This window comes from Urocampus carinirostris, chromosome 5 (assembly GCF_059441175.1).
Source record: "Urocampus carinirostris isolate Australia breed hairy pipefish chromosome 5, RoL_Ucar_1.0, whole genome shotgun sequence".
Classification (NCBI taxonomy): domain Eukaryota; kingdom Metazoa; phylum Chordata; class Actinopteri; order Syngnathiformes; family Syngnathidae; genus Urocampus; species Urocampus carinirostris.
The window spans coordinates 46,744,459-46,771,860 of record NC_142353.1 but is presented as its reverse complement, the minus strand read 5'-3'; the positions used below and the strand labels follow the sequence as shown (position 1 = coordinate 46,771,860).

At 42.4% G+C, this 27,402-nt stretch overlaps 1 protein-coding gene across 1 annotated transcript in view; it reads right to left on the bottom strand.

The window, feature by feature from the left end:
• Positions 1–334: 334 nt before the first annotated feature.
• hk2 (hexokinase 2) overlaps positions 335–27,402 on the bottom strand; it is a 71,255-nt gene continuing 44,187 nt past the window's right edge. The window contains exons 14-18 of the mRNA XM_088337016.1: positions 19,196–19,295; positions 16,441–16,624; positions 11,772–11,927; positions 3,259–3,495; positions 335–2,066 (exon numbers count right to left, since the gene is read on the bottom strand). Coding sequence (XP_088193142.1) covers positions 1,913–2,066; positions 3,259–3,495; positions 11,772–11,927; positions 16,441–16,624; positions 19,196–19,295 — 831 coding nt within the window. The 3' untranslated portion in view covers positions 335–1,912. The remainder of the gene's footprint in view (positions 2,067–3,258; positions 3,496–11,771; positions 11,928–16,440; positions 16,625–19,195; positions 19,296–27,402) is intronic.

Genomic DNA, 27,402 nt, shown 5'->3' with positions numbered 1-27,402 from the left:
GACCGTCCGGTTCTCGAGTCCGTCTCCCGATTCGAGCCCCCACGCCTCACATCCGCCGAAACTCAGCTACGTTCTCTTCACTCATCCAGCTGGTTTTTCAGCATCTTCCGTATTCGAACCGCCGATTCGTTCGTCTTCAGTCCTCTCGCGGCTGCTCCGTTTCCGTGTTCCTCCGCGTACCATTTTCGGCATCGAAACATGGCCACGATTCAAACCTGGACCGCGACGACAGACCTCGGACCATAGTGAGCGATCTTGCGTTTTGAAAGGAATCTGAGACCTATTTTGGAGAGGACGTCGTTGGGCATCGCCCTAAAACATACGCAGACAAATATGGCAGAGAGGGAGATGCCGTTTATTTGGTTCATCAGAGTTGATACAGCGTTCTCGTTCGTCTAGGAGACGATCGGCTTTTTTATACCCTGTGTTCGACCGCGTCGGTCAGCGACGACGCGGTGTTTTTCTCAAACTTGGCCGCAATTCTCTCTCAGAATCGACAGTGTTTTTTTCCCGCCCCGACCTAGCTCAGCCAACACCGTGGTATTTCACAACGCCAGATGTTATTCATCAAGCCGACTCACGTTTAATCCACAACACTTTCATGTGCGCCTTATGGGCGGGAAAACACGGTAGTTTATTTCTTTACACATTCTAAGAAGTTGTACGACCACACACGGGAAATGACCCTGCTGCTGGATTTTAGCGTTTTTTTATTTTTATTAATCCAGCCCGCGACCCAACACAAAGTCTGGATCCAGCCCCGGAGCTAGAGTTTGACGTCCCTGCTTTAAAAAAAATGCTATTGTCGGATAAATTTTTTTCTAGCAAACAATACGACACACAGTGAAGGGGATAATGGTTCTGTAACATACCTTCATGGAAAAATAGTACCGTATTTTCCGCACTATAGGGCGCACCGGGTTATAGGGCGCACCCCCCAAAAATAGTTTTTGGTCCTATATCTTCCATAGATAAGGCGCAGCGGATTATAAGGCGCTACAATGGGAACGTGGACAAAACAGTCAGATGATTCAGTCCAACTGATTACCCCCTTAACATTCCAAAAGCTTGCAAAGAAGCAAATACGTGTCTCGGACACGTGCGGATGCGGTGTCCGTACAATGTCACTCAAATGCATCGTTTCACCATTCGGAAGGTTAAAGTCTTGGGATCCAAGAAATGCCAACCATTCCTTAGTTTCTATTTTCTTTTTTGCTCGCAACTTTACTGTGCATATGACAATAAACACTTGGAATTGAGTTGAATTCACTCAACTCATCACAGCAACATCGAGATCGTTCTAAAACAAGATACCGGGAAAATATAAAGCCGCATAGCTCACCTAAGTTCCCACGTTCAATAATGATACGCAATCATGGTCTTCTTACAACCGTGAGTGTAGTAAATCCAGGAGAGTCAAAAATTTACAAATACAGACTAATGAAACATGTTTCTCTATGGCATAGTTTAGCAAGCTTGCTATTCAGTCATCTTTTTCGTCCAATTGCAGGGTTTGTTTCGGCCCTCAAGCCAATCCGAGGCTCCGAATAACTTCAGCCAATAGCGATCGATTTAACGGATGATTGACACATCTTTTTCGGCCAATTGCAGGGTTCGTTTTGGCCTTCTAGCCAATCCGAGGCTCCGAATAACTTCAGCCAATAGCGATCGATTCAAATGATGATTGACACATTGGTTAGCCAATGAAACGCCGGCATATGTATCCCAGCATACACCGCGGACTACTTGGCGTTCGGGGGAAAATCGAGTCGGCGGCTGTTGCGTAAGTTGCGAGACCTTGCGATTTAATATTGAGCCATATATAAGGCGCACTGTATTATAAGGCGCATGGTCAGCTTTTGAAAAAAATGAAGACTTTTAGGTGCGCCTTATAGTGCGGAAAATACGGTATTTAATTTGTAGTGTTTGGCGCGTTATTTCTGATTCTACAGGCCACTGCCGTGATGAGCGCCGCTCCTTTCCCGCTTCCGTCCTCAGACTTCTGGAACGTCACTTTGCACTGCGGGGCCAAATCCTGCAACGTCTCTTGCACGATTCCTGCAAAACTTTGGATTTAGAATGGGTTAGGGGGCCGCATTTGCAGAGAAATTCCATTTGAAACGGTGGTCGGCGACAGCGCGCGAAATTAAAAACAGGATTCCCTTATTTTGATTATTTGACCTATTGTTCTTTTGTTCACCCTGCTACGATTCTTTGAGGCGATGCGTTTGAATTCAATTGAAAGAAGGATTCCCGCTTGCCAGGCAGGGGGTGAACCTCAGATCTCTTGCAGACTCAAAGGGATTTTCAGAGTCCCCCACCTCAGCTGTCCAATGTGCTCACGGCCCACTTGGTCGCTTCAGTGATTAGTTTTCGTCTCGTCTGGGCCTAAAGTCGAAAAGCGAGGGTCTGAAAACTGCAGCACTTTTGAGGCCCTCGGGATGAGAGTTTAAAACCCATGTCTTAATAAGACAGTTAAAGGGACAGTGTGGTATTGTATTGTAGTATTCTATTATGCGAGCAGAAATGAGTGCTAAAAAACACAAGTAAAAATGAGAATTAGAGATTCAATGGGACCATTTATATATATATATATATATATATATATATATATATATATATATATATATATATATATCCCTCAGGGTATTATTATAACCCTTGAATGTCATGATTACTTATGTGACTCAGCTGTGCCCGCTCTTTTGGCGCCACCTGCCGCGGGTTCTGATTGGCTCCCTGTCACTATTTGAACTCCGTCCTGTCCCCCTATCCCCTGTTGTCAGTCAGTCTGCAAACCTCTGTGTATACAAGGCAAGCCTTTTTTGACCCAGACTCCCACCTGTCCGGTTTTTGCTCCCGTCTGTCTTTGACCTGTTTTGATCCTGTTTTGATCCGGACTACGTCTACTCTCCCGTCCTGGCTCACAACCCGTTTCTGTCCCCGACCACGTTTTTGCTCTCCAGTTCCGGCTACCGACCAGTTTTCCGCCCCTGACACAGCCATCGCTCGCTACGGAAAATCCAGTTTCGTGTTCCGATCACAAGCCGAGTAGGAGAGCGAACACCGGATTGTGGGCGCGCCCTTTCCTCGTTCCTTCAATAAAACTTGTGGTAAACGTTATGCGATTGGGTTCCGTTTTGGTTCTGGTCCTGACATTGTAATTATTTAAGAAAAACAAACCGATCAAATATCGTCAGACAGGGAACCCTTCCCGCCGACCACCGACTTAAAGGACGAGGACCAGAATCTACTCACTGAGGATGCATCTTGTAAAGTGTCCCGTCCACTCCGACGGTAACGGTCAAGCGCTGCAGGTTTCGGTTCCGTCTGATTTTCTCGACCACGGCGGCCAAACCGGCGGCGCACAGTTGCGCCGCCCGGCGGGACACCGACCTGCAGACCTCCTTGACCAGGACGCCGTCGTCGCACGTGGAATTGGTCAGACCCAGATGCTGCAGGATGAAGCGGACCTGACGCATGGCCAGACGGTCGCTTCGGGGAACGCGGGAACAAAAAATAGGTTATGCGCTGGTAGATAGATGTCTAGATAGATAGATAGATAGCTAGATAGAGATAGATAGATGTCTAGATGTCTCACTCCCACAGTAACCAGCGTTGAGGCTTGTTTCTACCGTCATTTTTTGTCCAAAAAAATTATTTCAAAATGTAAAGTGGGCTTAAAAAATTTCCTCAAAAGCGTGCATTTCTAACCCGATGGTATCACGTTTCTCTGTTTCAAATATTGGTAGCGCCCAAAAGGGCATTTCTTTTTCTTTCTTTGTCTCTGTCCTACTTAAATAAAACACAGTTTGAGGGGGGAAGGGCACCCTAGAGTTAAGGAGCGCGACCAGGAGACGGGCACGCGTAAATTCCTCCTCTCCTGGCTCCTCGCACTCTCCAACTGCTGTTGTAAAAAGTATCTTTTTCAGCATTAGCCAACTTGTAAATAGCTCTCCCACATGTGAGAGGTCAATTTAGACCCCACATAAAACAAGGTGCAAGCAAAGTTATTTTGTAAAGTTATCACAAAATACTGCAAACAAGAACGATATTGGCATAGACAGAAGCTAACGCTTGCACTATATGTGCGGAGCTGCGCCCATCACGACCTCTCCCAGAATCCAAATTGCTCTAGGTGCTTTGCTGGCATTAATGGGTATGGTTGTTTACAGTTTGTTCTGTGTGTTTCTTTAGATCCAGTGTCTCGACAGTGATTAGATATTGTTTAATGAGCTTCCATGTAAAGTATTCTTTAGCGATTGTTGATGTGACACCGTGATTGTAAACTAAAGACTATATATATATTGGACCAAACCCTTTATAACAGTGGTTTTAAACTCCCGGCCCGGGGGGCAATTGCGGCACTCAGGATGATAGTTTTAGGCCACCTGCTTTAATATGAAAGTTAAGGGGACAGTGTGTATTTTTCGATACTTGAAGCTGCTGTATTGTGTCGTGCGACTGAAGATAAGTGCAAAAAAAGAATACAAAATACGAAGACTGAAAGTGACCAAAGACACCATATTACCTTAAAAAAGACAAAGTAGAGAACAACAAAAAGGCAAGGAAAAAAATAACGAAGAAATTAAAAGTAATAAGAAAAAAGCCAGTAAAAGGAAGAAAAAAAGAAAAAAAAAGAAAGATGAAAGAAAAAGCGAGAAAAGAAAAAAACAAAAGACAAAGAAATAAAAGCAGAAAAAGAAAAAAGGAGCTGAATGGGCAAAAGTAAGAAAAGAAATAAAAAAGGTTTTTATTTTTATGGGTCTACCCTTAGTAGCAGGATGTCCGACAATAATGTCAGCTCCTGCTAGTTGAGCTTCATGTTACGTCGAATAAATGCAATTTTTTTCCCCATTTTTCTTTTTTTTTTTCCAAAAAAAGTACAAAAAAAAGTACATTGATGGATTTTTGCTTCATATTGAAATCAATTGAGTTGTTTAAACAGAATCGGAATTTTTGGTATTTTGAGGTCTTATTTTCTCTCCAATTCTCTTAAATGCTATCCAAGAACAATGGAACGCTTCTATATGCGTTTATCTCGGCGGAAAACCCCATTAGGCCTCGCTCGGCCCCTCGTTACGGCGGCCCCCCGAGTCAATCGAGTTTGAGACCCCCGATTTATAGTATCGGCGTTGCTTCGGCGAATGCGCAGTTGACATTTGGAAGGATTCCGGAAATGAGAAAAGGTCTCCTTTTATCTCCAGGTGGAGTCGTGAAAAGAGCCGTAGGTTCCCGATTTAGAACAAAAACGGAAGGATGGAGTGGAACAAAGACAGGAACATTAAAAAGAATACATCACAAAAAGTTGCAGCGACGCTATTTTTTCGAATGAACGTGAAAAGACAAAAAAAAAATAGAAGAACCTCCTCAACTGACCTCATCTCAGCTATGTTTATCTTCTCGATGGTCACTGTTGTGACCCGATACTAAATCTATTACACCCTGGATGGGGGATTAGCACTCTCTTTTTTCCTCCTGCTGAGGTTTTTGACTTTTATCTTGCCCGCATGATGGTTTCAGATCAGGGGATAGTGTCATTGTAACCCCTGCAGTCTTTTGTGATTAAAAACGTCACACTTTTGGAGAGAACGCCATTGGGCATTGCCCAAAATTATACGCAGAGAGGAGCTATGGCAAAAAGGAACGCGCTTTTTTGTATTCAAGACGCGTTCAAAGTTCCAGACGTTCATACGTTTCTTAGATGTGTGCAAAAAACACGTACTTTTTCATCTTTTGGGGGGTTTGTTCTGCCCCGAACAGGCCTGATTATTTTGGAGGGAATGTTGTTGGGCGTCGCCCCAAATTATATGCAGAGAGGAGATATGGCAAAAAGGGAACGCGCTTTATTGCGTTCGAGACACGTTCAAAGTTTCAGATGTTCAACATTGGTTTTTATAGTGTTCTCAAATAAAGTTAAGATATCTCGTGAAGGTTGTCCGACCCGACTCCCTCAGCAAATCAGCTTGTGACCTCTTGCAACGACGTCATCCCACGACCTTCATCAGGTGCCTACATACTTATCATTAGATATTATCGTCATTCCACACACATAAATGGAATGTTCAAATCGGATCTGGCCCTTTCACACTTGGCCACATGACTGAGCATGTTACTACAAAAGAAGAAAAAAATAAGGGAAAGAAAAATAGAGGAGAAAAAGGTGAAACTAAAAAGCAAAAAGAGAAAATTGTATTTTTTTCCCTTTTTTTTCTGATTTAATTCCTTTCCTTCCTTCTTCATGTTGTTTTCTCCATTTGCTTTATTTTCCCCTACTTTTTTTCATCCCTGTTTTTGCCTCTTTTTCCCTATTTTTTTTTAAATTCCTTTAAAAAATACATTGTTTCCCTTTGTGAAAGGCTGGGTGTAAAGGTGAAGAAAGAGGCTGCATTTTGGTCACTTTCAGTCTCCTTAATTGGACTCCTTTTTGGTCGCAGTACGCCGACAGCGTATATAAGACACTGTCCCTTTAAGAAGGACGGAATGTTTTTATCAGCTGTGTTTTTGCGGAAAAGCCCATTTGGGCCTAACCTGACCCGGCTCCTAGCTTTCAAGGCTCCTGACTGAATTGAGAGCAAACCTCCTGCGCGGAGTTTGCATGTTCTCCCTGTGCTTGCTTGGGTTTCCTCCGGGCACTCCCGTTTCCTCCCACATTCCAAAAACATGCATGTCATGTGGATTGGCCTAACCGAAATCTCCCTAGGTGTAAATGAGCAAGTGAGTGGTCTGTCTCTGTGCCCTGCGATTGGCTGGCAACAAATTGGGATGGGCTCCGGCACCCCCGCGACCCTACTGAGGATAACCGGTGCAGATAATGGATGGATGTTAAATGCATTTGAGTTACTTTCCTTCACGTGGAGTTCCATCTTAAACCTAGAGATGCCTGTGACAAGCCCACCTAATTTTGGGTGTGAAGCGACTAGGGTACTGAATTTCATTAGTTTTTTTCGTAATTACTGCAATGAGTCGATTAGTCACAGATTTTTGGGGAAACTTGAAGCAACGAGTGCTCTTTTGTTTAGCACAGTGTCTTTAAACTACTGGTAACTACTATCTCTACTCGATCCATTCCCACTACCTCTACTATGAATGAATGAATGAAAAACTTTATTCGAACATTAAAATAAAAAACTGAACAAAAACAATAACTCGAAGACAAAATAATGTTACATAATATGTTCGAAAAGGGGTAGTAAGAAGCAAATTCTTATTTTCCCTACCCCTACATCTTCCCTATTAAATACACCAATAGGAATATTAATAATAACAGTTATGGTATACAGGGTTGGGTAGGGTTACTTGAACTGGATTACTTTCAATGACTTTTGGATTTCTCCAATCCCAAATATGCTAATACAAGACAAAAGAAACTAAATAGGAATAAAATGACTCCATTTTGTGCAAGCTTGGGGAGTAACGGAATACACGGAACGGCAAAAATGATGTCAGCAAGCTGTTTGGATTGATTTTCATTTTGTTTCTGTGGCATTTGATGTTCGTTTTGCCGGAGATCGAAGAGATCAAAGCCGGGAGAGAAAGCTTACCACGTCTTGTGAGTCATCATTTGATTCATATTGAGTTTCTTTTGGCTTTTATGAGCAGATTTGGTATTAGAGTAATCATTTGCGTTTTTCTTGTACGTCGTACACGTCTTAAAATGCATCATAAAGGTACTTGACAGGTACGCATACTTAACCTTCACTCAACGACAAGCACCACAACAACGACGTCATCTCGAAGCGACGAGATCTCGTTTTCCGGGATCGGCGTGCGGACGAAATCTCGAACCGCGAGACCAAAACAACAATGGCGGATCTGCCCGACGAAAGTTTGGAGTGCGGTAAACCTTTGTTAAGGTGGGTGTCCCAGCACATCAAGGACTCCCTGCCACTCACACTGGACCCCCACCAGTTTGCCTACTGGGCAAACCGCTCCACTGACGACGCCATAAACAGGGGAGCTACGTCAGAATGCTCATTCTGGACTTCAGCTCAGCCTTCAACACCATCATCCCGGAGATCCTGGTGGAGAAACTCGCACACCTAGGACTCTCCATCCATCTGCCACTGGATAATGGACTTCCTTTCAAACCGCCCACAGTCGGTGAAAATCTGCAACCACGTCTCTCCCAACCTAACACTGAGCATTGGCTCCCCCCAAGGTTGTGTACTGAGCCCCCTGCTTTTCACTCTCTACACCTTTGACTGCTCACCGACCCACCTCACAAACACGATACTACCTTGATCGGCCTCATCTCTGAAGGCGACGAGGCGGCGTACAGGGATGAGGTAGAGTCACTGACAACGTAGTGTTCGAAAAACCACCTCGTACTGAACACCACAAAAACAAAAGAACTCATACTGGACTCCAGGAGGTAAGGCAGGAACCCAGCACCACTCATCATAAAAGGAGACTGTGTAGAGAGAGTCCACTCTTTCAAATTCTCCGACGACCTCTCCCGGTCCGCAAAAACCAGAGCGGCGGTAGGGAAGGCCCGGCAGCGACTCCATTTCCTGAGAGTGCTCAGGAAAAATCATCTGAAACAGCAGCTGCTGGTGTCCTTTTACAAAGCCACAGTGGAGAGCATTCTAACATACTGCGTTACGGTGTGGCATGCTGGGTGCACGGCAGCAGACAGGAAAACGCTCCAGAGGGTCATCAACACAGCCCAGAAAATCGTCGGTTGCTCTCTGCCCACACACTACCTCATACAGACGTAAAATGGTGCTCATGTCTATGTTTCTTGTACAATGGTGACTGCACTATGTTTACTGCTCACCTTGCACAATGTCGACTATTTTTTTTCACTATGTTGACTATTTTGGCACCTAACGCATATTGCACAAATACGATACCTACATGCCCACATTTCTTGTGTAAATATTGTGTAAATTATAACTATAACCTTATCTTCCTTGTTTTATAACCATATCTTCTTTGTTCCTTTATCTTCTTGTCTTCTTTTATCCTCACTGTTCATATGTGAACCTGGAGTGCTGTGCCCAATTTTGTTGTCACAATATGTTCAACCCATTTTGTAAAAATGACAATCTATTCCTCTATTCTATTCTATTAAAATTCAAGTATTTAAGGATTTCAAGTACCCGTACGAACCCTGTGAATCCATCGGCCCCTTTACATCAAACTCTCAGACATATACGCACATAAAGCTGAATTTTTTTTTTTATTATAGACTTGTTAATAACGTTTGAAGGTCAAGTACCAGGAAGGCTTTCAAATAAAATATTCGATCGATGTATTCATTTTCTAAGGGGTTAAGCACTTTGATATAATATTAAAAAAAAAATGGTATTGTGGAAAAGTCAGGTTTGAACTTAGCCACTTCGGTGATGGGCAAAACTTTCCCATTATGCCCCTATCGACAAGAGTAGAAAAAGAAAAAAATTCCGACGTGTGGCGTATAAAGCAAATCACCCGGATTGACTTGGCGTTCCCTTCTTGACTCCGTTTTCTGGCTGAAGCGAAATCCTTGACACCGCATTGTGTACTCTCAAGTAGACTGGCTAAGAGTAGGCTTCTATCCGTTCACGTATCGAATTGATTTTTTTTTTTTTTTTGCGGTGTCGTGTAGCGTTTTATCCAATCGTCTTCCTTTTGGTTTAGCGCAGGGGTGTCCGACTCATTTTAACTCGGGGCCCGGAATCGTCGATGAGAGAAAAATAAAGAGAGAGAGAGAAAGAAATAAAAGAGAAAAAAGGATAGATGGGACAAAGAAAGAGAGAAGGGGAGAAAGAGAGAGAAAAAAAGAGGGAGAGAGAGAGAGAGAGAAAAAAAAGAGAAATAGTGAAACAGGGGGAAAGAAAGGGAGAGAAAGAAAGAAATCCAAAGAGAAATAGAAAGGGAGAAGAAGAGAAAGAGAGAAGGGGAGAAAGAGAGAAGGGGAAAGCAAGAGATGGAGAGAGAGAGAGAAAGAGAAAAGAGAGCAAAAAGGAAGAGAGCAAATACGGTAAAAAAGAAAGAAAAAGAGACAGACTGAAAGAAAGGGGGAGGGGGAGAGAGAGAAAGAGAGAGAAAGAGAGAGAAAAACAAAAAAAAAGTGAAACGGGGAAAGAAAGAGATAGAAAGAAAGAAATCCAAAGAGAAATAGAAAGAGAGAAGGGGGGAAAAGAGAGAAGGGGAAAGCAAGAGAAAGAAAGAGAAAAGAGGAGAGAGCAAATAAAGTAAACAAGAAAAAAAGGGACAGAGAGAGTGTAAGAGAGAGTGAGAGAAAAAGGGAGAAAGAGAGTGAGAGAGCGAGAGAGAAACCGAAGAGAAATAGTGAAAGAAGGGGAAAGAAAGAGAGAAAGAAAGAAATCCAAAGAGAAATAGAAAGAGAGAAGGGGGAAAGAGAGAAGGGGAAAGCAAGAGAGAAAGAGAAAAAAAAGGGAAAAGAAAAAAGGAAGAGAGCATATCAGGTAAAAAGACACTGAGAGAGAAAGAGAAAAAGAGAGACAGAGAGAGTGAAAGAAAAAGAGAGTGATAGAAAAAGGGAGAAAGACAGAGAGTTGAAAGAGAGAAACCATGTTTTGTTTATTTTGCCACTTTTTCCTTTTCTATTCCTCTTTTTTTTTAATGTTTTGGTCTTTCTTTGCGAAGGGCTGACTTCAAGAAAAAAAAAAGAGTACTATTTGCTCCTTTTCAGTCTCCCTAGTTTGTAGTTTTCATTTTTGCTTGCACGACACATGACAGCGACATCTAGTGGACAACTAGCAAACGGGATCCTAGCTTCCAAGGCCCCCAACTGTAAATATTTTGGATTTTATATCATCCTGTTTTTGTAAACACCGTACACCCGAGGCCGCAAAGGAAATCTAATTTTTAATATTTCTCATATTCGTTTACTTATACAGTTTCTTAGTTAATATTTTTACGCGGGCAACTGTGTGGACAGCAAAGTCCAATTTCGCCGTGAAGGGAATCGTGCTTCTTTATCGTGCATATGACAGGAAAAGGGGCGGCACGGCGGAGCAGTGGTTGGCGCGTGCGCGGCACAGTTCCGAGGTCACGAGATCGAACATTCCCGCGCGGAGTTTGCATGTTCTCCCCGTGCTTGCGTGGGTTTCCTCCGGGCACTCCGGTTTCCTCCCACATTCCAAGAACATGCATGTCAGGTTGATTGGCTTAACTGAAATCTCCCTAGGTGTGAATGAGCGAGCGAATTGTCTGTCCCGGTGTCCCCTGCCCACTGCTCGAAAGATAGCTGGGATGGGCTCCAGCACCCCCGTGACCCTACTGAGGATAAGCGGTGCAGATAATGGATGGTTGACAAGAAAGACTTTGAATCTTATGTTCATGACCATAAAGACCATCTTGAATCTCCATCAAAGAGAAATGCTTTGAAATTGAGACAGGTAATTTAATAGACAGAGAGAGAGAAAAAGAGAGAGAAAAAGAGAAAGAGAAAGAGAGAAAGACAGAGTGAGAGAGAGAGAGAGGGAGAAGAGGGGTGGGAGAAAGAGAGAGAGAGAGAGAGGGAGAAGAGGGGTGGGAGAGAGAGAGACAGAGAGAGAAAGAGAAAAGGGGTGGAAGAGAGAGAGAGACAGAGACAGAGAGAGACAGACACAGACAGACAGAGACAGAGAGAGACAGAGACAGAGTCAGAGAGAGAAAGAGAGAGTGGGAGAAAAGGGGTGGGAGAGAGAGACAGAGAGTGAGAGAGAGAGAGAGAGACAGAGACAGAGACAGACAGAGAGACAGAGAGACAGACAGAGACAGACAGAGAGACAGAGAGAGAGACAGAGAGAGATGATCCAAGAGTGACAAATTCTCACCTTTCAATCTGCGAGAGGAACTTGGTCTCAAAGATGCCCCGTGTCTTCAGTTTCTCGGAGAGTTTTCCTCGGAACAGCAAACCTCTTTCCGTCAACTCTATGAGCACGTGTCGCACTATTTCTCCCAGGTACATCCCGCTGATCATCTTTTCGTATCTTGAGGGGAAAAAGAGGAAAAGGACATTTCTCGGAAAACCTTCTTGGTTACTCTTTAAATGTCAGTCGTCCCCCACCACGGACGGCGGGAACACGGGAGCGCACGGCAGTTGGATAAGCGGATGGGGCGGCAACAACTCATCGACGATTAAAAGCGTGGGCCATCGGTTTGTCGTTTCGCGAGATTTGGTCCTGCAGTAATGACCGTTTTTATAATTAAGTTCTCTTATATATGTTACTTCGCTCTTTTTGTGATTTATTGTTTTAATTGTCTGCTTCTATCTCCGGTGTTTTTCGTCCCGTTTTGATGACTTTTTATCCTATGGTTATGGCTTTTAATGCACAAAAATGTGTTTATTCAAGAAATCAACTCCTTGCCCTGAAGAATTCTCGTGCCGGCGAGATGAGGGGGCCCTATCGTGGATGCAGAGCCGGAGCTAGCTAAGCGGCTAGCAGCGGTATAAGCCTTCAGTACAGTCCGTAATCATGGGAAATGTGAACTCTCTACCAAATAAGAGCGACGAAACTGGCTGTGCTGGTGAAAAACATCAAAGCGTACAGGGGATGCAGTTTGCTGTGTTTTACGGAAACGGGGCTCGCGTCTAGCATCCCGGACGCTAATGTGGAGCTACCCGGCTTCAGCGCTGTTAGGGCAGACAGAGACACAAAAGCCTGCGGGAAGTGGAGAGGAGGCAGACTTGCTATCTATGTAAACAGGAGGTGGTGTAACCCTGGGCACAAAGATTTCCATCTGCTGCAGAGACGTCAAACGTTTGGCCTAGTGTGTGACGTACTCCACTCCGCTGTTGCTAAACTACAACACAGCACCCCGAGGCCATCCTGTTAACAAACTACACAAACTATATACAGGATACTGCTGGAAGTGTGAATTTTCCTATGGGGATGAATAAAGTATCTATCTATCTCAACATCTATCTATCTAGGCATCTATCTAACTATGGTATTTATCTATTGTATCTATCTATGGCATTTATCTATGGCATCTATGATATCTATCTATGGTATCTATCTATCTACGGTATTTATGGCATCTATTTATCCATCTATCTAGACATCTATCTATGGTATATATCTATTGTATCTATGGTATCTATCTATGGTATCTATCTACGGTATCTATGATATCTATCTATCTACAATATCTATGGTATCTATCTGTCCATCTATCTAGACATCTATCTATCTATGGTATATACCTATTGTATCTATGGTATCTATCTATGGTATCTATGATATCTACGATATCTATGGTATCTATCTATCTATGGAATCTATCTACTACCTACAATATCTATGGTATCTATCTAGACATCCATCTATCTATGGTATATACCTATTGTATCTATGGTATATATCCATGGTATCTATGATATCTATGGTATCTATCTATGGTATCTATTTACTATCTACAATATCTATGGTATCTATCTAGACATCCATCTATCTATGGTATATATCTATTGTATATATCTATGGTATCTATCTATCCATCTATCCAAACATCTATCTAATTATCAATCTATGGTATCGATGGTATCTAAGGTATCTATCTATGGTATCTATCTAGACATCTCTCCATCCATCTATCTAGACATCTATCTATCTATCTATTGTATCTATCTATCAATGGTATCTATGGTATTTATGATATCTATCTAGCCATCTATCTATCTATGAGCGTTTCAACTTTGTAGTGTTTAACAAAGTGAAGCATTTTGGAGGGAACAGACAGTAAAAAGGATTTCTCAATCCGTCCAAAATTTCAATATCGAACGAAAGAGGAGGAAGTGGAAAAATGTCTTCCAAACGTCCGATGCCTCCAGTACGGCATCGATCGTTCGCCGCCGTTTCGGCTGAAACAAATATCAATAACCGCAAAAGAGGAATAAAACATTATTTCCCATGGTGCTTTCCCGCTGTGCATTTTCTCTTTGGGGATTTTTTTTTTTTTTTTTAGCCCTTTTGATGAAGACAGAAGACAACCAAGGATATCTATAATCATTTGTAAGGACCAACGGCCCTTAAAGTACTCCGGGATTTGCGGCCATTATTCTCCAGAAGGTTCGTTTGATGTATTTCCAAGAAATTCGATGTTGAGTAGGTACGTCATTTAATGGAGCTACCGACGAGAGCGCTCCTGCTACTGTCTGTTGCGGATAAACGCATTGGCCTTTTCAAAATGAACCATAAAACGAAACAGCGCCGGAGCGACTTCCGGTTAGAGTCCATTTGAGATTGGACGGCGCCGTGGGGAAAACGTATCAGCGTACGCATGGAACGTGCTGGAAAAAATGCACCCCTGCCGTGAAAATGTCCCCTACCTCGTGCAAACGTGACTAGATAGATAGATAGATGGATAGACACCATAGATAGATATCATAGGTATATGTCTAGATCGATATATGTCTAGATAGATAAATGTCTAGATAGATGTCTTGATGTCTAGATAGCTAGATGTCTATATAGATGTCTAGATCGATAGATGTCTAGATAGATGTCTAGATAAATAGATGTCTAGATAGATTTCTAGATAGATATAGATGTCTAGATAGATGTCAAGATATCTAGATAGATAGAGATAGATAGATGTCTAGATAGATGTCCAGATGTCTAGATCGATTGATGTCTAGATAGATGTCTAGATGTCTAGATAAATAGATGTCTAGATAGATTTCTAGATAGATGTCTAGATAGATGTCAAGATATCTAGATAGACAGAGATGGATAGATGTCTAGATAGATAGATGTCTAGATAGATAGATGTCTCCTTGTCTAGATAGATGTTTAGATAAATAGATGTCTAGATAGATAGATGTCTAGATAGATGGATAGATAGATACCATAGATATATACCATAGAGAGATACCATAGATACAACAGATATATACCATAGATATATACGATAGATACCATAGATAGATAGATGTCTAGATAGATAGATGTCTAGATAGATTCAGATTCAGATTCAGATTTACTTTATTGTCATTCGTGTACACGTGTATACAGAACGAAATGTCGATACATCTGACCCGCACAGTTTCTTTGAACGTCAGCCGGGATAGATAAGATTAACCATGTCTTCGTCAGAATTTTAGCGCAGCAGTTCGTCATCTCGCGGTTCGATGCCTCTTCCAGTTGTTAAATGGTCCGGTTTATTGTCCAGAGAGCGAATGTTAGAGGGGTTAGCCTTTAGCCTAGCTGTTAGCCCGGCCCGCTTCGTCGAGGGGTTAGCCTTTAGCCTAGCTGTTAGCCCGGCCCGCTTCTTCGTCACGCCGCTGTCTTGCCACTCTGCTTCGCTGCTTTGTAGGCCGCTGGTCTTGTAGGTCTTGTTGACATAGCAGTCCGTGGCTAATAGACACACCCGAGTGGTCGTAGCACCGAGCGCTTGATGTCCTCGTTCGGCGGTCACGCCGCCGTCTTGCCACTCTGCTTCGCTGCCTTGTAGGCCGCTGGGTCTTGTCGACATAGCAGTCCGTGGCTAATAAACATCAAGCGCTTGATGTCTGGATGATCGCATATCCAGCAAAAAAAACCTGCGATCGTAACTTAATCTGCAGTTCGAGCCGACTTTGTGCGCCATCAAAACTGAGTCGAAGACTGGATCTTATGGCCGACGCGTAAAAAAACCGTTGCAAGTCGATGCAGCCGCAGCCATCAGGGCGCCGCCATCTTGGCTGGATGAGTCACAACATAGATGTCTCCTTGTCTAGATAGATGTTTAGATAGATAGATGTCTAGATAGATAGAGATAGATGTCTAGATAGGTAGATAGATAGATGTCTAGATAGATGGATAGATAGATACCATAGATATCATAGATTGATACCATAGATATATACCATAGATACAATGGATATATACCATAGATATATACAATAGATACCATAGATAGATAGATGTCTAGATAGATAGATGTGGGGATAGATAAAAAGATACTTTATTCATCCCTGTAGGGAAATTCACACTTCCAGCAGTGTCCTTTTGTTGTTTATTAACAGATGAAAAAGATGTCCTCGGGGTGCTGTGTTGTAGTTTTAGCAACAGCGAAGTGGATAACGTCCCACGCTAGGCCAAAAGTTGGACGTCCCTGCAGCAGATGGAAATCTTTGTGCCCAGGGTTACACCGCCTCGTCTTCACGTAGATAGCGAGTCCGCTTCCCGCAGGCTTTTGTGTCTCTCTGTCCCAAACAGCGCTGAAGCCGGGATGCTAGACGTGAGCCACGTTTCCATAGAACACAGCAAACTGCACTTCCTGTTAGATGTTTTTCACCGGCACAGCCAGTTCGTCGGTCGTTTCATTTCTCAACACCTCTCTGTCAGCGCCGCAACGCGTACCAGATACGAAGAACCGGTAAGCATCCACATTTTTATAAGCTTTTAGATCAGCGCCGGTGTATGGGGATACTCCAATTACAATAGAGTGGTACAGATGGTGTGGAAACACTTCTAAACAAAATGATTTTGAATGTGAAAGACTCTTTGAGTACGATACCTCTGTTTTCCTGGGTTGTTGGACGAGTCATCCACCACACGATCGAAGGCGGTGAGGAACTGATCGAGCTCCCCGTTTTCACCGAAAGCCCCCCATTCCATATTGACACACATGCGTCCGTCATCGCCATCGACCATTTCTATATTCTCCCTCTCCTCCATGTAGCAGGCGTTTGTGCCCGTGCCTAAAGGCAAAGAAGGAAAATACGGTTTGTACATGGGGAGACAATACAGTCAAGTGTTTCCCGGTGGGTGGAAAGTCTAGGACAGGGTTGTCTGACTCGTTTTAGCTCGAGGCCAAGTGGTGGAGAAAAAACTCATGCAGAGGCCGGACAAGTAGATTAAAGAGATAGAGAGAAAAAAAGACAGAAATAAAAGAAGAAGAAGAAATAACATGAGAAAGTAAAATAGAGAGAGAACAGGGAGGGGAAGAGAGAGCAAGAAATAGAGAAATAAATGGGAAAAGGGAGAAAAAGACAGGATGAAAAGAGAAGAAGTGATAAAGAGAAAAGAATGGGGAAAATAGAAAGAAATAGAGAGAAAGGGAGAAAATGAGAGGGACAAAAAGAGTTAGAGAGATAGAGACCGAGGGACACAGATAGAGGTAAAACAAATAGACAGAGATGGAGAGAGAGAGAGAGAGAGAGAGAGAGACATGCAGAGATAGAAAGAAATATGCAGAGATATGCAGAGAGAGACAGAGAGAGAGAGAAATATATATGCAGAGAGAGAGAGAGAGATAAATATATATGCAGAGAGAGAGAGAGATATATGCAGAGAGAGAGGGAGAGGGATATACAGAGAGAGAGTGATAGAGACATGTGCAGAGAAAGACATATATGCAGAGAGAGAGAGAGAGAGAGAGAGAGAGAGAGAGAGAGAGAGATGCAGAGAGAGAGAGAGAGAGAGGGATATACAGAGAGAGAGTGATAGAGACATATGCAGAGAAAGACATATATGCAGATAGAGAGATATGCAGAGACAGAGAAATAGAGATGTACAGAGAGAGAGATGCAGAGAGAGACAAGCAGAGAGAGAGAGAGAGAGAGAAGCAGAGAGACAAGAAGAGAGAGAGAGAGAGAGAGAGAGAGAGAGAGAGAGAGAGAGAGTTGCAGAGAGAGAAAGAGACTTGGATATATAGGGATACATTGAGATAAAGAAAAAAGAGGGAGTCAGACAAGGAGAAAGAAAGAGAAAGAGAGAGAGAGAGAGAAAAAAAAAAGAGACTTAAGAAAAAAAAAGAGAAAGTAATAAAGTTCCAAGTTCGTTTGGCATTGAGGAAGACAAAGTGCTAAGCTTTGAGGGAATGATTCAGATTCTATTGTCTGTGATCCACAATGCACAATGTTTTGGAGACAAACATGTCACTCAAATGAGTCCAAATTAGGATCATTTCCTGCTTTGACCCAGTTTGGGGAATTTCTTTTTTTGTCCTCCGCATTTCAAACTCTCACCAACCGTTCTCTCAACTGTTCTCAAATCTCTTTTGTAAAAAAAATTAAAAGGGGAAAAAATGAAATAAAAAACAAAAGGGAAAAATGAAACAAGATAGGGGAAAAAAGAAAAGGGAAAAAAAGACAAAGACGAAAAAGGAAAAGGACGGAAAAAAAACACAAAAAAACAAGGCTTCGTTCGGATGCTTTTGGAAGGACAGGGACTAATTACCGTATTTTCCGCACTATAGGGCGCACCGGGTTATAGGGCGCACCCCCCAAAAATAGTTTTTGGTCCTATAGCTTCCATAGATAAGGCGCACCGGATTATAAGGCGCTACAATGGGAACGTGGACAAAACAGTCAGATGGTTCAGTCCAACTGATTACCCCCTTAACATTCCCAAAGCTTGCAAAGAAGCAAATACGTGTCTCAGACATGTACGGAAACAGTGTCCGTACGATGTCACTCAAATGCATCGTTTCATCATTCGGAAGGTTAAAGTCTTGGGATTCAAGAAATGCCAACCATTCCTTAGTTTCTATTTTCTTTTTCTCTCGCAACTATACTGTGCATATGACAATAAACACTCGGAATTGAGTTGAATTCACTCAACTCATCTCAGCAACATCAAGATCGTTCTAAAACAAGATACCGGGAAAATACAAAGCCGCATAGCTCACCTAAGTTCTCACGTTCAATAATGATACGCAATCTTGGTCTTCTTACAACCGTCAGTGTAGTAAATCCAGGAGAGTCAAATGTTTACAAATACAGACTAATGAAGCATGTTTCTTTATGGCGTACTTTAGCAAGCTTGCTATTCAGTCATCTTTTCGGCCAATTGCAGGGTTTGTTTTGGCCTTCTAGCCTATCCGAGGCTCCGAATAACTTCAGCCAATAGTGATCGATTTAACGGATGATTGACACATCTTTTTCGGCCAATTGCAGGGTTTGTTTCGGCCCTCTAGCCTATCCGAGGCTCCGAATAACTTTAGCCAATAGCGATCGATTCAAATGATGATTGACACATTGGTTAGCCAATGAAACACCGGTAAATAAATCCCAGCATACACCGCGGACTACTCCACGTTCGGGGGGAAAATCGAGTCGGCGGCTGCAAGTTAGTTGGAAGACTTTGCGATTTAATATTGATCCATATATAAGGCGCACTGTATTATAAGGCGCATGGTCAGCTTTTGAAAAAAGAGAAGACTTTTAGGTGCGCCTTATAGTGTGGAAAATACGGTACTTTTTAATTGTTTCAGTTTTAATGACGTAAAAACCAAGAAATCTTGATTCATGGTAGGAGGGGACACTTACCAACAATCAGTCCCACCTCACACTTCGGGTCTTCATAACCGCAGGTCATCATAGTTCCTACTGTATCATTGACCACTGCTACGAAGCTCAAATCAAACTCCTGCAAAAAGTGAGGACAGTAGTCAATTGAGGGATACTTAAAAGGATTATAAAATAGCTTTTTTTTCCCCAATGAGGCAGAGAACGTGTCGTGTTTCGAAATATTCCACGCGCCATGGGCATCCATCGTGGACAGCGTGTGTTCCTTTTTAGCCTTTGCCTCCTTTTAAGTATATGGTTGTGACATTGTGTTTTCCGCCCTGTGTCTTGCAATGAGTACAATATTGTCCCCCAGTTAGCATATGGGCTAGGACTTCCCGTTTTGTTTGGTCCAGGTTAGCCCCTTTAGCAGTCGGCTAGCTGGTTAGCCCGCCGTGATCAACTGATATATTTATGGCATGGTTCGTGTTTGTTGCAGTGGCCCTTTTTTGTCGTTGACCTCCGGGTTATCTTGGCTGCTTACTGCATAATTTTGGTGGGCCGGCCTCCCGTCTTTCCGCTAATCGGCAGACATGGGGACTTGAGACTTAGTGACTTGGACTCGAGTCGACTCGAGTCGCTGTTTTTATGACTTGTGACTTGACTTGGACTTGGCAATCTAAGACTCGGGACTTGACTTGTGACTTGACTTGCCCAAGAAAAAAATACTTGGGACTTACTTGGGACTTGAAGGTGAAGACTTGAGACTTACTTGAGACTTGCACATGTGTGACTTGGTCCCATGTCTGCTAATCGGTCCCGGTTAGTCCTCTATAGCAGCCGGCTAGCCTTCCGTGTCCCAGCTGGTTTAGCCCCTGTTAGCTCTCGGTGTGTTATTTTTGCCGGTTGGGCCCATTTTGGCTTTTCGCTATTTGTTGTACCATTGCTGCGACACAACGCCGAGGCGTTCTCCACAAAAACTTCCAAAACTTGTCTTAAAACACCAAAAAACTTTTAGACTCATTTACATGCTAGTTCGCAGTTCCACTTTGGCAGGTGCAGAGCTTCGTGGGTCTAACAAATATTCAAAAATTAAAATTATCGCAAAATATTTAAAAATTTATAATAATGAAAATATTACATTCAAATGAGAAATGACATTATTGTACAAAATTTTGAAAATAAAATATTCAATTAGAATGAGTAATTGCATCATTTGGTAAAATTTTAAAACACAAAGAGATGCACGTACAGTAATGAAAAATATTAAAATGAGAAATGACGTTATACAAAATTTGAAAACAAAATATTTAATTAGAATTAGTAATTGCATCATTTTGCAAAATTTTAAAACGCAAAGAAATGCACATACAGTAATAATGATAAATATTAAATTAAAATGAGAAATGACATTATTTTACAAAATTTGAAAACAGAATATTCAATTAGAATGAGTAATTGCATCATTTGACCAAATTTTAAAACAAAGAAATGCACGTACAGTATACGCTAAGCATCACGGGCATAAACGCAAGCCGATTGGCCAGCACTGGCTGAATACTCGACTCCCCATTGGCCCATTCACTACAGTAGCCCACGCTTATCTCGTATACGGTACTGTACGCTTCTCGCCATAGCTCGCAGTGAGTTAGCCTTTGACTCGCTGCGATTTTTTTAAGTCTAAAAGTTTTTTGAAGCCCTTGGTGATGCCTCCCAAACGCTCTTCATCCCTTGGTGCATCCAGTGAACCGAAGAAAAAGCGAAAGATGTTAACGATTAACGAAAAAGTGAGTTTATTGGACAAGTTGAAAGCAGGAAATAGCTACTCGAGCGTAGCCCGACAATATGGCCTGAATGAATCCACGGTACGGTACATTAACAGTGTTCATTTGAGCTGTGAAAAGTGATGGGTCCCGGGGACTGGCATGCTCAAAAATCTATGGGTCCCAACAGAGATCTAGGGCTCCCCAAAATTGAGTCTTATCCAGGTAGAAATTGTAAATCGGCGACAAATATATCATGGTTCAAGCCTCGGCCGAGTCATACCTAAGACTTACAACATTGGTACCCATTGCCTCCCTGCTTGGCGCTCGGCATTAAGGGTTGGAATTGGGGGGGTCTAGTCACCTAATGACTGCCAACACAGCAGTTGGGTCTAAAAACCCGGCGCCGATCGAAGGCGACGAGTCACGTCGATAGCTTCGCGTGACAAAATCATTTCTGGTAGATATCATGTTGATGGTTGATACTGGCTGAATAATAATAAATAAAAAAAAATATATAAATCTATATATTCATTCAGTTTTAATCATCAAATTTTGAATTCATTTTCTGCATTCAATTATTGTTGGTAATATACCGATTAAAGGGATAACCACCAACCTGTCTTTTTTTTATTTTCTCCTTTTATACTTCCTTTTTTTCTTAACTTCTTTATACAACATCATTCGTAATATCAATCCTCAAAGCAAGTGAGCCGTTGGAGAGCCGGCTCTTTTTAATGAGTTGAGTCAAAAAAGACGGACTTTCACGATACAACTCGAACTCGAGCTTGGCGTGCGGACGAAAACTCGAACCGCGAGACCAAAACAACAATGGCGGATCTGCCTGACGAAAAGTTTGGAGTGCGGTAAATCTTTGTTTAAAAAAAAGTAATCGGGTAATAATGACAATTATGTGGCAAAAAGGTTGCGCCCCGGGGACGCACGTTGATTTGACACGATGCGTCCCCAGCAAAAATCATGCGTCTAGGACGCGGGAGAACCTGAACACTGTATAAAGAACAAAAGAGAAGAACATCTCTCTACAGCCATTTTCTATATGGTATGGTACAACTTTATTCATGTACAGGTATTACGGTAATCTTAAACCCCCAGAAATAGAAATTATATAAATGTTAATTAGTTGCGCAAAACGACGGACTAATTTACGTTAGCTAATTGTAGTGTCCGTTGTTTTTAAAAGCCGATAACGATAATTGGTTGTTCGCAGGTAAATTGTTCGGTAGAACAGTGTTCTGGACCCTCAATTGTTATTGTAAACAGACAACATATTTGACGGTTGTTTTTTTTGTGTTATAACATGAATTTCACTCTCTCTCTCTTTCTCTACCTGTATTCTAGATGGTGTACTGTATACAGGGGGGGTCAGGGTTGGGTAGGGTTACTTGAACTGGATTACTTTCAATGACTTTTGATGACTCCAATACCAAATATGCTGATAAAAGACAAAAGAAACTCAATAGGAATAAAATGACAAAATTTTGTGCAGCCTTGGGAAGTAATGGATTACATGGAACGGCAAAAATGATGTTGGCAAGCTCATCTCATCTCATTAGCTACACCGCTTATCCTCAGTAGGGTCGCGGGGGTGCTGGAGCCCATCCCATCAATCATCAGGAAGTGGGCAGGGGACACCCTGAACTGGTTGCCAGCCAATCGCGGGGCACACGGGGACAGACAACTCACTCGCTCATTCACACCTAGGGACAATTTGGACCGGCCAATTCACCTGATATGCATGTTTTTGGAATGTGGGAGGAAACCGGAGTGCCCGGAGGAAACCCACGCAAGCACGGGGAGAACATACAAACTTCGCACAGAAAGTCTGGAGCTGCATTTGTGTGGATTGATTTTGTTTCTGTCGCATTTTACGATCGTTTTGTCAGAGATCAAAGAGATCCAAGCCAGTAGAGAAAGCTTACCACGTGTTGTGAGTCATCATTTGAAAAATGATAACTTAAGGGGCTTTCATAAACTCCAAATCCCAAAGGTGAGAACCACCAGGAAAAGTATGTGTGTGTCTGTGTGTGGAGTCAAACTTTGCAACAATTTACAAGATGGGATCAAACAATGTCAAAATATTCACTTCTTCAAATTTAAATACAAAAAAAAAAACATTACTGGCAGAATACAGAGATGAAGAAAATCGGGTATGAGTGATATGAGAAATTGGGAATAGTTCGTCTAGAACAGGGGTGTCAAACTCATTATAACTCGGGGGCCACACAATAGAAGAACCATTCTGTCGGGGGCTGGACTAGTAGATTAAAGAGAAAGAAAAAGAGAGATTAAGAAATAAGAGAAAGAGGGAGAGAAAGGGGGGAGTGGGCGGGACAAAGAAAGAGAGAGGGAGAGAGCGTGAGAAACAAAAGATATAAAGTCGTGAGAGAGAGGAAAAAGAAAGAGAGAGGAAGAAAAAAAATCCAAAGAGAAATAGAAAGACAGAAGGAGAGAAAAGAGAAAAGAAAACGCGAAGGGTAGGAAGAGAGAAAGAGAAAAGAGAGAAAAGGAAAAAAAAGGAAGTTAGAGCAAAAGAAGTTAAAAGACACAGGGCGAGAAAGAGACAAAGAGCTACAAAGGAAGAGAAAAATAGAGACACAGAGAGTGAAAGAGACAGAGACAGAGAGGGAGAAAAGGGGGTAAAGAAAGAGAGAGAGGAGAGAGAAAGAAACACTAGTACAGTGTCTTTGTTCCAGGCACCTAGCTTTGTCAACATCAAGTGGACATATTTCAACCTGCAGCTTGTTTTTCTCTTGCGCTTCTCTGAGTGTTGTCTCGCGGGCCGGATTCATTCCCCTAGCGGGCCTGATCTGGCCCGCGGGCCGCCTGTTTGACACTTGTGGTCTAGAACTATAGTTAACTTTGTTGTTATTGTTGCTATTGTTATATCATAACTGTTATTATTAATATTATCACAATTGGTGTATTTAATAGGGAAGATGAAGGGGAAGGGAATATTAGCATTTGCTTCTTACTTCCCCTTTTCCAACATATTATGTCTCATTATTTTGTTGTTGAGTTATTGTTTTCGTTCTGTTTTGATTTTAATGTTCGAATAAAGATTTTCATTCCTTCCTATTTCCGCTGAGGACAGTTTGACCGACAGAAGATCCTCCGAGCTGTTATTTTTTTGTAAATCCAGATTTAGACCTAAACAGGAGCTCACCCAAACGTGCCTTTTCTATAATATCCTACGCTCTATTCCATATCCCGTGGCAAATGCCGCTCGGCGGGTGGCTTCGGATGACAGCCCGACACTCGCTGTGCAGATCCCCACTCGACAAAACCCATCTCAGCTCGTCTCGTCGTCGGAAAAAAAATCCCGTGTGTTGACCAATGTTCCCTCTAAGCTGCGCGCGTGCGCAATCGCGCACTGCTCGCACATTCTCAGCGCAAAAGAAAATCGAGCCGGCTCACAAAAATCAGGGCTCCATATTGCTAATTAAGAAGCCAATGCAGTCAAAGTTACAGTGCATGAAGGTCAAAATACACGGGTTCCCCTCACGCTGAGTTCTAAATGTCGTATTTTGAAGTCAAGGTCGAAGTTGAGTAAAGTCGATAGAGTTTTTCAAGAACCGGCTTCTTGGGCTCGGCTCACTACAGAGAATCGGCTCTTTCGGGTCCCAAACGACTTTTCAGGTTGTTTTTGCTTCATTCATCCCTACACGGCCAAATATTATGTAAAATTGTGCACAAAATGACTTAAAGTAAGGGGGTAGAACAAAAAAGAAAACAAATACCAAAAGGAAAAAGTAGCGAAACGCTGAGAAAAAAAGAAACAAAAGGAAAAGAAAAAAGAAGGACAAATTCAGAAAAAAAGCCAGAAAAAAAAGAAAAGAAAGAAACAAAAAGAAAAAAGTAATAGCTAGGAAATATAAACACAATGAGATTATTTTAAAGGAATTAAAAAAATAGAAAAAACATTCATTTCCAATGATACCAAATCAATCTTGTTGCCAACATTGTACTTCCACTGTGATTAAATACAGTTGTGTATCATGCAACCAACTCAATAAGCCCCCCAAAATGTTAGTATTATGTGACAAAAGATACCAGGAAAAAAAAGAAATGGAAATCTTGTGAAAGAATTGTTGTAAAAACAAATGACGTTTTTAGGCCCTGCAACCTTTGCAATCGTACATGAGTCAATTTATTCAAAAGTGAAAAATCTTTTTGCATTGCCGGAAACTCAGCAAAAAGTAAGTTGATGTCAAGTTTTGGACATGTTTGATAATGAATTAGTTGCCACACTCGGGATTGCCGTTGCTCACTGTTGTTTCAAGCGTTGCTCACCCACTTTGTGTCAACGCTCACACCCGTGGAAAATGACAGGGAACATTGGTGTTGACCCGATGTGTCGATTCGAGTAGGAGTTTAAGAAAAGCGTGTCGCTATTTAAAAAAAAATGAGTTGATTCTTCATCATTAAGGAGAAACATGTTTGCTCTCCCAAATAATGAAGATTTACTGCCTTAAGATATTCTTTAAGGGGAAACATCTCAGATGCAGCTGTATTCTAGAACACTGCCCAACCAGTTCCACGAGTGAGGTTGATAATGGGTGGGGGGGGGGAAAAATAGAAATACTGATGGCATCATGTCATTTATCGTATTTTTACGACTATAAGGCGCACCTAAAAGTAGTGTCTGAAAAAAAGGTCTGCCCGGACGCCTCCGCCCGTGTGGTCGACAACTTTTTCGAGGAAAAACAAAAAAACCCTCCGAAAGATTTTTTTTTTTTTTTCAAATCAAACGTTCGCTTTCTTATGATTTCGAAATCTTCAAAATTTCAGATTTTCGGTTCGTTTGGCAATTTGCATCCTCGGCAGCCAATCAAAAGACTGCATCGAATGACTTCCTGCTTCCGGACTTTCCCGAGCCTTATAAGGTCGTGTATTTGCATATCATTTTCCAAAGTAGACGCACCGAGAACACCAAAAAAATGGAGAAGTGCTTAGGAATCAGCGCAGCACGCCGGGGCGGTGGTTAACGCGTGTGCGGCACAGTTCCGAGGTCATGAGTTCAAATCCGGCTACCGGCCTTCCTGTGCGGAGTTTGCATGTTCTCCCCGTGCTTGCGTGGGTTTCCTCCGGGCACTCCGGTTTCCTCCCACATTCCCAAAACATGCGTGTCAGGTCACATGTGCGGTCCCTTCTCAAGGTTTCTTCATTTTCCTCATGTTGAGGTTTTTGAGTTTTTCTTTGCCCTCATGTAGGTTTTAGATCAGGGGATGCTGTCATAATACTCTGAAATAATAGTCTGTGCAATAACCTGTGCAGCCCTTTGAGACTCTTTGTGATTGAGGGCGTCACAAATAAAAATGACTTGACTTAATTGGCCGGTCCAAATTGTCCCTAGGTGTGAATGAGCGAGTGAGTTGTCTGTCCCCGTGTGCCCTGTGATTGGCTGGCAAGCAGTTCAGGGTGTCCCCTGCCTACTGCCTGAAGATAGCTGGGATGGGCTCCAGCACCCCCGCGACCCTACTGAGGACAAGCGGTACAGATAATGGTAAGGAATCAAGCCAACACCTTTTGATTCAAAAGATTCAAAAGAAGCTAACAAAATGGATGACGCTACAAAAGGTAAACGTACATGAAAAGCATGGTGGAAAGAGGAGTTCACGTGCCTTGTAGCAAACATTGCATGAATGAAGAGGAGTCAATACAGGGACATACGGATGGCAGATGGAAAACATCCAATGAATGTTATAAGTAGATTTATAATAAACTTAGTTTTAAACTGTTGTTCTGTTATGTATTCTGATGATCAATCCTTGATACTTTGCAACAATGTTTTTTGGGGTTTTTTTTGCGATGAGTTGTCTTGTTGTCTTTCAAGTTGAGGCAACTTTACGGCTGGGCAGGCAACTTTCCAGAGTCGTCCGACCCCTGCTGTCCGCTAACTTTTTGTCAGGAGTTTCAGACACTGCTAAAGTCCTTGTATATGGATCAATATTGAGTCTTAAGGTCTCTCTACTAAGGCAAGCAACCGCTGACTAGATTTTCCCCCTGTAGGCGAAATTGTAATAGTCATATTCCAGGGTGGTTGGTCGGATCCCATAACCTCACAGGTCAGAGGGGCACCATTTTCCTGTGGCATCATGTCATTCACGTGTTTTATGAGGAATGCCCGGAACAGGATGTTTCCTGTTTTCTCTAGGCCGTAGAGCAAATCTAGCCAGCTCACAAAAATCAGGGCACCAAATTGCTAATTAAGAAGCCAATGAAGTCAAAGTTACAGTGCATGAAGGTCAAAATACACGGGTTCCACTGACGTTGTGTCCTAAATGCGGTATTTTGAACTCAAGGTCGAAGTCGAACGAAGTTGAGTAAAGTCAGTTTTTCGAGAACCGGCTTCTTCGGCTCGGCTCACTAAACGGCTCTTCAGGTTGTTTTTGCTTCTTTCATCCCTATATGACCAAATATGATGTAAAATGATGCACAAAATGACTTAAAGGAAGGGGGGAATAG